The sequence below is a fragment of the Rhincodon typus genome, chromosome 3 (assembly GCF_021869965.1).
Source record: "Rhincodon typus isolate 14 chromosome 3, sRhiTyp1.1, whole genome shotgun sequence".
NCBI classification, from domain to species: domain Eukaryota; kingdom Metazoa; phylum Chordata; class Chondrichthyes; order Orectolobiformes; family Rhincodontidae; genus Rhincodon; species Rhincodon typus.
Window position 1 is genome coordinate 126,571,178 of NC_063334.1, and position 11,256 is coordinate 126,582,433.

General features: G+C 43.6%; 1 protein-coding gene across 1 annotated transcript in view; it reads left to right on the forward strand.

The window, feature by feature from the left end:
• Positions 1-11,256, forward strand: part of LOC125482226 — a 148,902-nt gene that overhangs the window by 127,515 nt on the left and 10,131 nt on the right. The window contains exon 10 of the mRNA XM_048594250.1: positions 4,677-4,763. Within this exon, the coding sequence (XP_048450207.1) occupies positions 4,677-4,763 (87 nt within the window). The remainder of the gene's footprint in view (positions 1-4,676; positions 4,764-11,256) is intronic.

The window sequence follows — 11,256 nt, forward strand, 5'->3', positions numbered from 1 at the left end:
CCCATTTATTCCTACTCTTTTTCATGTATTAACCAATTCTCAGTACACGTCACTATATGAGCCTTAATTCCAGTGCTGATGGAAGAATATTATCAAAGGTGGTAAGATTATGCTCAGTAAATCTCCAAGTTGGCATGAACACATAAACACAGATATTGTATCAAATTATTTAAAATGTATGAATATGTGAACAACAGTACATTTGGGTCTGTCAGGTGAAGCACATCTGCACCATTTCTCTGTAACATGCTGAGTTCTTAATTTCAGCCGTTTATTTACCTAGAAGACTTAAGGGCTGTTATCTCCATAAAGGAATGGAAGGTTAGGAACACAGGGCGCCAAACACAACAAGCTGCCAAGGTATCTACAGTAGCAAGTCAAGGCAAGGCAGAAATTCTAAGAATATCGAAGTTGGCACAAATTGAGTGAGTGCTAAGAAAGACAGCTAAAAATCCTGAGATGCATTGTGTTCCAATGTACAAGATGTTTGCCTTACCAGCTTTGCAAGGTAAGGTGTCAGTGCAGTTTTGTGGTGTGAACTATATGATAATTGAGTCCCAAATGCACCATGACGAAGCTGGTGTTCTGACGATGCCAACCTCCATGGACAGTAGTGCAGGCAGCCACTGCCCTTAGTATGCCCTGAGATGTTGGGGAATGCTCGGCAAAGTGGAGCCCCAGAGAAGATCCCAGCAATCACCAGGTACCCATTCAGACTTTCAAATCAGGAATTATCACTGTCTAGTTTCTCTCCACACCGTGGAAAATGACATAACAGCATACAAATGAAGTGATGGCCTAGTGATATTATCACTGGACTGTTAATCCAGCGAGCCAGGTAATTTTCTGGGGACCTTGGTTCAAATCTCACCATCACAGATGGTGGAATATGAATTCAATAAAAATCTGGAATTAAGAGTCTAACGATGACCATGAATCCATTGTCAATGTTGGAAAACCCATCTGGATCAGTACTGTCCTTTAGGGAAGGAAACTGCCTTCCTTACCTGGCCTGACCTACATGTGACTCCAGACCCACAGCAATGTGATTGGCTCTGAACTGCCCTCTGGGCAATTAAGGATGGGCAATAAATGCTGGCCTAGCCAGCAATACCCTCATCCTGTGAATGAGTAAAAATAAGATTAAGTAATAATCATGTGTTAAACTATGTGATTAGGCCCCTCGCCACTCACTAGCGACATTCTCATTGAGCTGTTAAAACCCTAGGGGGATAATGAAACTTATTTTAATGACATGGAGAATCTCATTTATCCATTCTCAATCTCTTTTTCCAACTGACTTGCTGTTGTGTATGTCATTTGGGGCTGGGAATGTTCTACAAAAGTTACTGATGGTCATGCAGTTTGCATATCAGTCAATATGTATATGGAATTGGAGAACGTAAATCCAGCACTGTTCTAGCTTAGGAATGATAACTGGGGAGAAAGGATAAAAACAAAAAAAACTTACTAATTTTAAACATGAGAAACTGGACAACAGCAATGAGACATGATATCAACATTAACGTTTCAAATGAAACCGTAGCACAACAGAAAGCTAATGTTAATGTTCAAATTAAAGACAATTGCAATGACGAAAATTGTTTTAATCTATAAGATTTCTATAGAGTATGAATTCAAGGATGGAGTTTGGTGTTTTGTTATTGTGAGCTGTGATAAGGTAATGCTGCAACTTGTATCATAATATGCATTCTGAAGTTTTGGACATGGTTGAACTCAATGCACGGACAATAAACCACATGTGTTTTTCTTTCTGTGTTACAGAATCATATGCAAAAGAAAAATGCAGCATCATCAAAAACCATATATTTAAGAACTGTCATTTCATCAATCCAGAACCGTTCTATGATCAGTGCGTACGTGATGTTTGTAGCTGTTCACATTCTGAAACCTGTCTATGCACAGCTCTAGCTAACTATGCTCATGTTTGTCTTCTATATGGTGCTTTCATTGACTTTCGAGCCTCAGTTCCTGAATGCAGTAAGTATTTTCTCTGTCTGTTGTCACAATATTGTTTGCAATGAGTTGCATAAGGGAGAACCCACATATAATATAGTTTGTTTCCCTGAAAAGTTTACTTTCCATTGCAGCTGTTGACTGGGTTTGTTTAAGTTTAAATAATTCAATTATTTATTTTAAAGCTCCTATTGATATGTGAAAAGAAAAAAATTAGAAAAGGTAAATGTAGTCCTGTTGTAGGTAGGGACAGGTGGACCAATTTGTATGAACAGGCTGAATGGCCTAATTTCTGCTCCTATGTCTTATGTCTTATGGTCTTATAAATTATCAGTCTTGTAACTAATTCTTCCTTCCTGTTTTTCCATTTGTCATGCAGCAATGAATTGCGCTGGGAACATGGTGTATACCTTAACCAACCAAACATGCAAACGGAACTGTTACTATATCAGTACAAGAAATAGCTGTCTCTATCTTCCATCATCAGGCTTTTTGGAAGGATGCCAATGTCCTAAGGACATGTACTTCAATCCTCATGATAATAAATGTGTTGCTAACATGTAAGAAAATTTTCTTACCTTTAGAGTGGATCAGAGTCTTGTGGAAATAAAACTTTCTGGTCCTAAGTAGTTAAGCAAATCCTTTTCATGTGACTTTCTTGATTTGTAATTTTTTTTTAATATATTTGTTCATGGATGCATCCCTAGCTGAGCCAGCATTTACTGCCTATCCCTGATTGCTTTTGAGAAGCCCACTTGACAGGCACCACATCATAAACCTTCATTCCCTGCACCACCAATGCTCAACAGTTACATGGTGAACTGCAGTATTAAACCACTGCTGTCCATGAGGTGTAGATACACTTATAGTGCTGAAAGGAAGGGAGATTCAGGATTTTGACCAGGGCAAGGGAGTGCATTCCTATATATGTGAGAAGACAGTAACATTGGGATATTGAAACTGGATAAGAGACGAAGGCTGATGCTCATGGTACATGGATCTGAATGCCATCACGGCAGATGATGAAATTTGAATTCAGTTAATAAATCTGAAACTGAAAAACAAATCGAACAGTGACCACAATGCCATTGTCAACTGTCATTAAAAAATTCATCTAGCTCACAAATATCCTTTCCGAAGGAAAATCTGCCATCCATACCTGGTCTGGCCTACAGGAGTTCCCAGATTCACAGCAATGTAGTTGACTCTTAAATACCCTCTGAAATGACATCCAGGTCATTCAGTTGTATCTAGTTGTTACAAAGTTCGGTAAAAATCCAAGGCATCTTAAACAAAAATGACAAACACAGCTAACCTGCAAAGTCCTCCTTACAAACATCTGGGGCCTATGCCAAAATTGCAAGAGCTGTGCAACAAACTAATCAAGAAATGTCTTATATGATCATTCTCTTGGAATCCTACCTTACTGACAATGTCCCAGCTATTACCACCCGGGATTGTGACAGAAAAGTACACAGTTGGTGAAAGCTAGCCTGGCTCCAGACTCTGTGGTCTCATGACATCAGGGCAGACATATGCCAGAAAGCCTCCTGCTGATTGCCACTTACTCTTTGTTTGCACCATCCTTTTAAACGATGAATCACTGCTTCTCCATATTGAACACAGGATGTTTAAGCACTGAGGGTGGTAAGGAAACAGAATGTACTGTATGCAGGAAACTTGTACTTACTTAGCCGGATGATGTCTAAAAGATATAGCTGCTAGACTGGGTCTGCAGCATGTGGTGAGGGACCAACCAGAAAGCAAAAAACCGTACTTCACCTTGCCGTCACTGAGCTATAGAAAGAAGATACATCTATTGATGACAGCATCAGGAGGATTGAATATATCACAGCAATGTGGAGATGAAGTGCCACCTTTATATTGAAGATACCTCCATTGTGGTGTGCTAGTATAAACAAATCTGCGACATTAGAGACATTTTTAACAGATCTACCAACTCAAGATGGGTCATCCATGACATGCTGTCAATCATCGCAGTTGTGAAATTTTATTCTACTATAATCTGTAACCTTGCAGCTGGCCATAGCCAGGGCAATAAGGGATGAACAAAAAAGTCTGGCCAAAACACCAACACCCACATTCCATGAATGAAATTAAAAAAAAACTCTCATTGTACCATTACCGTGAAGCCAAAGGATCAGGCTGGGTTTAATGAAGTGTGCAGGAGGGTATGCCAGAAACAGCACCAACATATGTAATGAGGTGTCATCCTGAGGAAGTTACAATATAGGACTACTCATATGGCAAACAAGGGAAGCAGCATGCAATAGATAGGGCCAAATGATTCAAACACATCTCAATTAAACTTTACAGTCCTGCCACATTTGATCATGAATGGTGGTGGAGAATTAAACAACTTGCTGAAAGGGAGGCTCCACAAACATTCCCATCCTCAATTATGACATCCTTATCAAATGACAGAATAGACCTGAAGGACTGAATGGCTTATTCCTGCCCTAATTGATATTTTCATATCTAACTATGTTCCTATATTTCTAAAGTGCTGCACATAAGAGCAGTATTGGTACAGATTAATGAAAGCCTTGTGAAGTTCATTAGTGTTACTATCAGAGGAATAAATGAACCATATAACTGCAATATCTGAACTTCTCCCTGTCGTTTATTATTCTCCTTACAGGTTAAAGTTTTAAACTTCCATTTCTTATTTCTTGCAGTTTGGAGTGCCCATGCTATTTGAATGGATCGGTGTACAGACCGGGTGACAAGATACCATCACTTTTACCAACGAAACACCAAGAATGGTGAGTGTATGTTGTTAATGAAGCATTTACTGACACCATTTTCTGTCTCTAAAAGTGTTTGCAGTATCTTTGGAATCATTGAAAAATAGCCAAATATTTTTGGAATATTTTCATGGAAGAAAAGGTGACCAAATAATCCAGGTAATTATTGACCGGTGAGCCTGATGTCAGTGGTGGGGAAGCTGCTGGAGAAGATACTGAGGGATAGGATCTATTTACATTTGGAAGAAAATGGGCTTATTAGTGATAGGCAGCATGGTTTTGTGCAGGGAAGGTCATGTCTTACCAACTTGATAGAAATCTTTGAGGAAGTGACAAAGTTGATAGATGAGGGAAGGGCTGTAGATGTCATATACATGGACTTCAGTAAGGCGTTTGATAAGGTTCCCCATGGTAGGCTGATGGAGAAAGTGAAGTCACATGGGGTCCAGGGTATACTAGCTAGATGGATAGAGAACTGGCTGGGCAACAGGAGACAGAGGGTTGTAGTGGAAGGGAGTTTCTCAAAATGGAGAACTGTGACCAGTGGTGTTCGACAGGGATCCGTGTTGGGACCACTGTTGTTTGTGATATACATAAATGATCTGGAGGAAGGTATAGATGGTCTGATTAGCAAGTTTGCAGATGACACTAAGATTGGTGGAGCAGCAGATAGTGAAGGGGACTGTCGGAGAATGCAGCAGAATATAGATAGATTGGAAGTTGGGCGGAGAAATGGCAGATGTGGAGTTCAATCCAGGCAAATGTGAGGTGATGCATTTTGGAAGATCCAATTCAAGAGCGAACTATACGGTAAATGGAAAAGCCCTGGGGAAAATTGATGCACAGAGAGATCTGGGTGTTCAAGTCCATTGTACCCTGAAGGTGGCAACGCAGGTGGATAGAGTGGTCAAGAAGGCATACGGTATGCTTTCATTCAGCGGACAAGGCATTGAGTACAAGAGTTGGCAGGTCGTGTTACAGTTGTATAGGATTTTGGTTTGACCACATTTGCAATACTGCGTGCAGTTCTGGTCGCCACATGACCAAAAGGATATGGATGCTTTGGAGAGGGTGCAGAGGAGGTTCACCAGGATGTTGCGGATATGGAGGGTGCTAGCTATGAGGAGAGATTGAGTAGATTACGATTATTTACATTAGAAAGACAGAGATTGAGGGGGGACCTAATTGAGGTCTACAAAATCATGAGAGGTACAGACAGGGCGGATAGCAAGAAGCTTTTTCCCAGAGTGGGGGACTCAATTACTAGGGATCACGATTTCAAGATGAGAGGGGAAAAGTTTAAGGGAGATATGCGTGGAAGGTTCTTTATGCAGAGGGTGGTGAGTGCCTGGAGCTCGTTGCCAGCGGGGGTGGTAGAGGCAGACACGATAGCATTATTTAAGATGTATCTAGACAGATACATGAATGGGCAGGGAGCAGAGGGATTCAGATCCTTGGAAAATAGGTGACAGGTTTAGATAGAGGACCTGGATCGGCGCAGGCTTGGAGGGCCGAAGGGCCTGTTCCTGTGCTGTAATTTTCTTTGTTCTTTGTTCTTTGTTCTTTGCGGCCATTTTGCCTGAAATTGAGATCTGATGTTGCATTTTGATCTTTGAGACCTCTTAATTGTTTAGCTGTCTCAGAAAATTGTCACAGCTTTAATAGGTTGGATGATTTCAGCTTTCGTTTCTGAACACCTGAAGAAGGAATGAGGTTCTGAAAGCTTGTGTTTTCAAATAAACCTGTTGGACTATAACCTGGTGTTGTGTGATTTCTGACTTTGTCCACCCCAGTCCAACAGCGGCACCTCCACTTCATTTCTGTTTGATTTTACTTTAAACTGTAAATGGTTTGTGGGTGATAATTTCTCTATTTCAGTTGACATAGGTTAAACGAGTGGCAAAAACTTAGTAAACGGAATATAATGTGGGAAAAATGTGAGGTTGCACTTTGGCAAGAAGAATAGAAAAGCATTATTTAAGTGAAGAAAAATGTAGGAAGATATAGCACAGATGGATTTGGAAGTCCCTCTGCTAAATTATAAAAGGTTAGCATTCAAGTTCAGTGGGTAAAAGGAAAGGCAAGTGGAATGTTGGCCATTTTTACAAAAGGAACAAGTTGATATATAGGAAGGTCTTGCTAAATCTAAAGAAGACACTACTTAGACCAGCTGGAATACTGTGAACAGTTTTGGCCCCCATAACTAAGGAACGATATACTGGCATGACAGCTGGTCCAGAGAATGTTTACTAGGTTGACCCCATTAATGGAGGGCCTGTCTTATGAGGAGAGGTTGAGTAGATTGGCCTTGTACATATTGGAATTTAGAAGAATGAGAGGCAACCTTATTGAATCGTACAAGATTCTTAGGGGAATTGACAGAGAGCTTAGTTCCCTTGTGGGTGAGTTGAGAGCCAGAGGACATAATCTCAGAGTAGGGATCACCCATTGAAAACAGAGATGAGGAGGAATATCTTCTCTCAGAGGGTAGTGAATATGTGGATTTCTTTTTACTGCAAAGTATTGTAGAGGCTGGATTGTTAAATATGCACAAGCTGGGATAGATTTTAAATCAGTACTGGAATCAAGGGTTAGGCAGGAAAGCGGAGTTGAAGATTATCAGATCAGTTATAATCTCCTTGAATGGTGGACCAGATTCAATGAACTGAATGACCTACTGCTGCTCCTAAGTCTTATAGTCTTATGGACACCAATGAACATGGTTAGTGTGTTTTCTCTCAGCACGTTTATTTGTACAGGTGACTGGGCAACAATATGCTGATAGAGTCCAGTGGTCTGATTTTCATTATTAATTTAGGAATGACTACTTCAGCCATTTCCAGAGTTCTGAGTAAAACTTCACACATCTAATTTTCACCCCAGTGAGCCAGGGCAGGCAGCGGTCAGGGCTGCCATCCACCAAAACAGCCCCAGCATTTTCTCAAGAATTGGTCCAGTTCCATGAATAACTGTTAGGTCCCTTCATGCTTATCCTTTATTTCCTCCTACTTGACAGGCCCTTCCTTGCTTACCCCACAATTTAAATAAAAAGAGGTAGGGAGAAAACAGGTAATTATAGTTGAGTTAGCCTGATATCAGCAGTGCAGAAAATGCTAGAGTCAAGGATAAAAGGTTTAAAATGAAGCAGAGCAAGATAGCAGACAAAAACACAACCCTCCTTGATGTGTTCAGTGCTTTCTATGCTCAGTTCGAGCACAATGCCAGTGGTGCAGTGTCACCTGCCCCCCAACAGCCCCGGACGCACCTGTTCCCTCTGTCAATGCTGCACATGTCAGATTGGTCTTCCTCAGTGTCAACCCAAGGAAAGTGATGGGCCCAAAAGGAGTCCCCAGACGAGCACATAGATCCTGTGTGGACTAGCTGGCGGAGGTATTCGCTGACATCTTCAACCTTTTCCCCCTACAAGCCGAAGTCCCCCCAGCTTCAAGAAGACCACCATCACTCAGTACCAAAGAAAATGCATGCAATGTGCCTTAATGACTATCACTCAGTGGCTCTGACCTTGGAAGTCATGAAGTGTTTCGAGAGGCTGGTCATGGCCCACATGCGCTCTAGCCTCCCAGCCTGCCTTGATTGCCTACCGATGTAACAGGTCCACAGCGGACATTTCCCTAGCCCTGCACTCATCCCTGGAACATCTTGACAACAAGGATGCCTATGTCAGACTCTTACTCATTGACTATAGCTCCGCCTGCAACACCATAATCCCCTCCAGATTAATCTCAAAACTCTGAGATCTAGGTCTCAGCTCCGCCCTCTGTAACTGGATCCTTAGCTTCCTGACCCACAGACAGAAATCAGCGAAGATACACTACTGCACCTTCTTCACAATAACACTCAACACTGGAGACCCCCAAGGATGCATCCTCAGCCCCCTACTATACTCTCTGTACACCCACAACTGTGTTGCCAAATTCCGAATGAGTGCTGTCTACAAGTTTGCTGATGACAGCACCATAGTAGGACGGATATCAAACAACGATGACTCAGAATACAGAAAGGAGATAGAGGACTTGGTGTCATGGTGGGATAACAACCTCTCTCTCAATGTCGGCAAAACAAAAGACCTAATCATTGACTTCAGGAAGAAAGGAGGAGAACACACCCCTATCTACATGAACAGAGCAGAGGTTGAGAGGGTTGAGAGCATCAAGTTCCTAGGAGTAACGATAACTGACAACCTGCCCTGGACTTTCCACATAGATGCAACGATCAAGAAGGCACAACAATGCCTCTTCTTCCTCAGGCGACTCAGGAAATTCAGCATGGCCATAAGGACCCTCACCAACATCTACAGATGCACCATTGAAAGCATACTATCCATATGCATAACGGCCTAGTATGGCAATTGCTTTGTCCAGGACAGAAGAAATGACAGAAGGTTGTGTGCACATCCCAGACCATCACGGAAGCCAACCTCCCATCCATGGACTCCATTTACACTTCTCGTTGCTGTGGAAAGGCAGCCAACATCATCAAAGATCCCTCCCACCCAGGAATGCTCTCTTCCAATCTCATCCATCAGGCAGAAGATACAGAAGCTTGAACACATTCACCAACAGGTTCAAAAATAGCTTCTTCCCTGCCAGTATTAGATGGCTGAATGGACTCTGTTTGAAGTTACAATGTTGATCTTGCTTTGTGCGCCTCCTGTGCAGTGTAACCTGTATGCCACGTTCTGTCCAAGCACCCTATGACCTGTTTGTCTTTGTTTGCTATGATCTGCCTGTACTGCTCGCAAAACGAAACTTTTCACTGTACTTAGATACACCTGACTACAAAAAATCAAATCAAATCAAAAGCAGGGCATTTGGAGAACAGTGACAGAATCAGAAGGGTCAGTATAGATTTATGAAAGGGAAATCATGTTTGACAAAACCGCTGGAATTTTTTAAGGATGTAACCTGTAGATTTGACAAGGGGAATCAATGGATGAGGTTTACATGGTCACAGAGTCAGAGTCAACAGCACAGAAACAGACTATTTGGTCCAATTTGTCTGCACCAACCAGACATCCCAATCTGATCTAGTCCCATTTACCAGCATTTGGCCTATATCTCTCTAAACCTTTCCGATTCATATACCCATCCAAATGCCTCTTAAGTGCTGTAATTGAACCAGCTTCCACCACTTCCTTTGACAGCTCATTCCACACACACACCACCCTTTGGGTGAAAAAGTTAGCCCTCAGCAGCCTTTTAAATCTTTACCTCCTCACCTTAAACCTATTACCATCTAGTTTAGACTCAGGGCAACCTCACCATCTGCTCACCTTGTTCTTACTCCCGCTCAGTTTATTTCACAAAATCCTGCACTTTTCAGCAAATTTCAGTTCTGAACGAGAGTTAGATCAGACTCTAGACTTTAACTGTTTCTCTCGCCTCACAACTTTCCTGATCTGCTCACTTGCTCCAGCACACACAGGACAGACTATGTTACCCATGCTGTGCAATGAGGTCCGACAGCTTGGTCTACGGGGCCTGATGGGAGTTGTAGTTCTGACAAGCACGCTCACGCCTGACAGTGAGTAGGGGCCAACAGCTAGGAGTTCAAATGTGAGCGCGTGGGAGATCCCAAGCAGCTGTCGCATGATGTGGCTGGAATTGGGAGAATGCCCCTGTAAATACCGAGCCTGGGGATAGGGGCGGAATTCATAGACCAATAGACCCATCAATCAACACACTCCCTCCGCCGACCCCTCAATCAACGTTCTCCCTCCGCCAATATCAGCACCCTCACGCCTCTGCCAACAGTCCCCTTCTCCCTCCACCAATACCCGCCATGTCACTCCACCAACACTTTCCCTCTCCCTCCACCAACACCCTCCCTCTCCCTGCACCAACACCCGCCATGTCACTCCATCAACACTTTCCCCCTCCCTCTCCCTCCGCCAACACCCGCCATGTCACTCCACCAACACTCTCCCTCTCCCTCCGCCAACACCCTCCCTCTCCTTCTGCCAACACCCTCCCTCTCCCTGCACCAACACCCGCCATGTCACTCCACCAACACTCTCCCTCTCCCTCCGCCAACACCCTCCCTCTCCTTCTGCCAACACCCTCCCTCTCCCTGCACCAACATCCGCCATGTCACTCCACCAACACTCTCCCTCTCCCTCCGCCAACACCCTCCCTCTCCCTCTGCCAACACCCGCCATGTCACTCCGCCAACACTCTCCCTCTCCCTCCGCCAACACCCACCATGTCACTCCACCAACACTCTCGCTCTCCCTCCGCCAACACCCTCCCTCTCCCTCCGCCAACACCCGCCATGTCACTCCACCAACACTCTCCCTCTCCCTCCGCCAACACCCTCCCTCTCCCTGCACCAACACCTGCCATGTCACTCCACCAACACTCTCCCTCTCCCTCCGCCAACACCCTCCCTCTCCCTCCGCCAACACCCTCCCTCTCCCTGCACCAACACCTGCCATGTCACTCCATCAACACTCTCCCTCTCCCTCCGCCAACACCCTCCCTCTCCCTGCACC